The 1,137-nt window shown below is 49.4% G+C and overlaps 1 protein-coding gene across 1 annotated transcript in view; it reads left to right on the top strand.

Moving 5' to 3' along the window:
• The first annotated feature begins 569 nt into the window (after positions 1-569).
• LOC140361545 (unconventional myosin-Id-like) overlaps positions 570-1,137 on the top strand; it is an 18,686-nt gene continuing 18,118 nt past the window's right edge. Inside the window, exon 1 of the mRNA XM_072447256.1 lies at positions 570-576. Coding sequence (XP_072303357.1) covers positions 570-576 — 7 coding nt within the window. The remainder of the gene's footprint in view (positions 577-1,137) is intronic.

Here is a 1,137-nt window from a genome sequence, read left to right as displayed (position 1 = left end):
GGACTGGTCAGATAAACACAGAGAGAAGGACCAGTCAGATAAACACATAGAGAAGGACTGGTCAGATAAACACAGAGAGAAGGACCGGTCAGATAAACACAGAGAGAAGGACTGGTCAGATAAACACAGAGAGCGAAGGACCGGTCAGATAAACACAGAGAGCGAAGGACTGGTCAGATAAACACAGAGAGACGGACCGGTCAGATAAACACAGAGAGAAGGACCGGTCAGATAAACACAGAGAGAAGGACTGGTCAGATAAACACAGAGAGAGAAGGACCGGTCAGATAAACACAGAGAGAAGGACCGGTCAGATAAACACAGAGAGAGAAGGACCGGTCAGATAAAGACAGAGAGAGAAGGACCGGTCAGATAAACACAGAGAGAGAAGGACCGGTCAGATAAACACAGAGAGAGAAGGACCGGTCAGATAAACACAGAGAGAAGGACCGGTCAGATAAACACAGAGAGAAGGACCGGTCAGATAAACACAGAGAGAGAAGGACCGGTCAGATAAACAGAGAGAGAAGGACCGGTCAGATAAACCTAACTCAGCGATTCACAAAAAGATGTTTAGTACTTCCATGTGTGTGTGTGTGTGTGAGGGGCGTGGCTATAGCTAATGTGTGTGTGAGGGCGTGGCTAAAGCTAATGTGTGTGTGTGTGTGTGAGGGGCCCGGCTAAAGCTAATATGTGTGTGTGTGAGGGGCGTGGCTAAAGCTAGTGTGTGTGTGAGGGGCGTGGCTAAAGCTAATGTGTGTGTGAGGGGCGTGGCTAAAGCTATTGTGTGTGTGAGGGGCGTGGCTAAAGCTAGTGTGTGTGTGAGGGCCGTGGCTAAAGCTAGTGTGTGTGAGGGGCGTGGCTAAAGCTAATGTAAGTGTGAGGGGCGTGGCTAAAGCTAGTGTGTGTGAGGGGCGTGGCTAAAGCTGGCGTGCACAGGAACAGTTTTGCCTCATTTCTTTGACTTCTCTGCCAAACCTCTACACCGCGTTTGAACCTCTCTTTATGTCATGCTAATGCTAATGCTAATATTGTACGCATTATGACCTGGAAATACAAGCGAGTGCCGTGCGGCCATAAACAGGAAACGGCTGTTGCTAACGCGCTACGCTAGCTTTGCGTTGCCAAGGCCTGACG

This window comes from Eucyclogobius newberryi, unplaced genomic scaffold (assembly GCF_026437365.1).
Source record: "Eucyclogobius newberryi isolate DKJ021-1_F unplaced genomic scaffold, fEucNew1.0.hap1 SCAF_16, whole genome shotgun sequence".
Lineage (NCBI taxonomy): Eukaryota > Metazoa > Chordata > Actinopteri > Gobiiformes > Gobiidae > Eucyclogobius > Eucyclogobius newberryi.
Note: the sequence above shows the minus strand (reverse complement) of the source record. Positions and strands in the feature narration are given on the sequence as shown.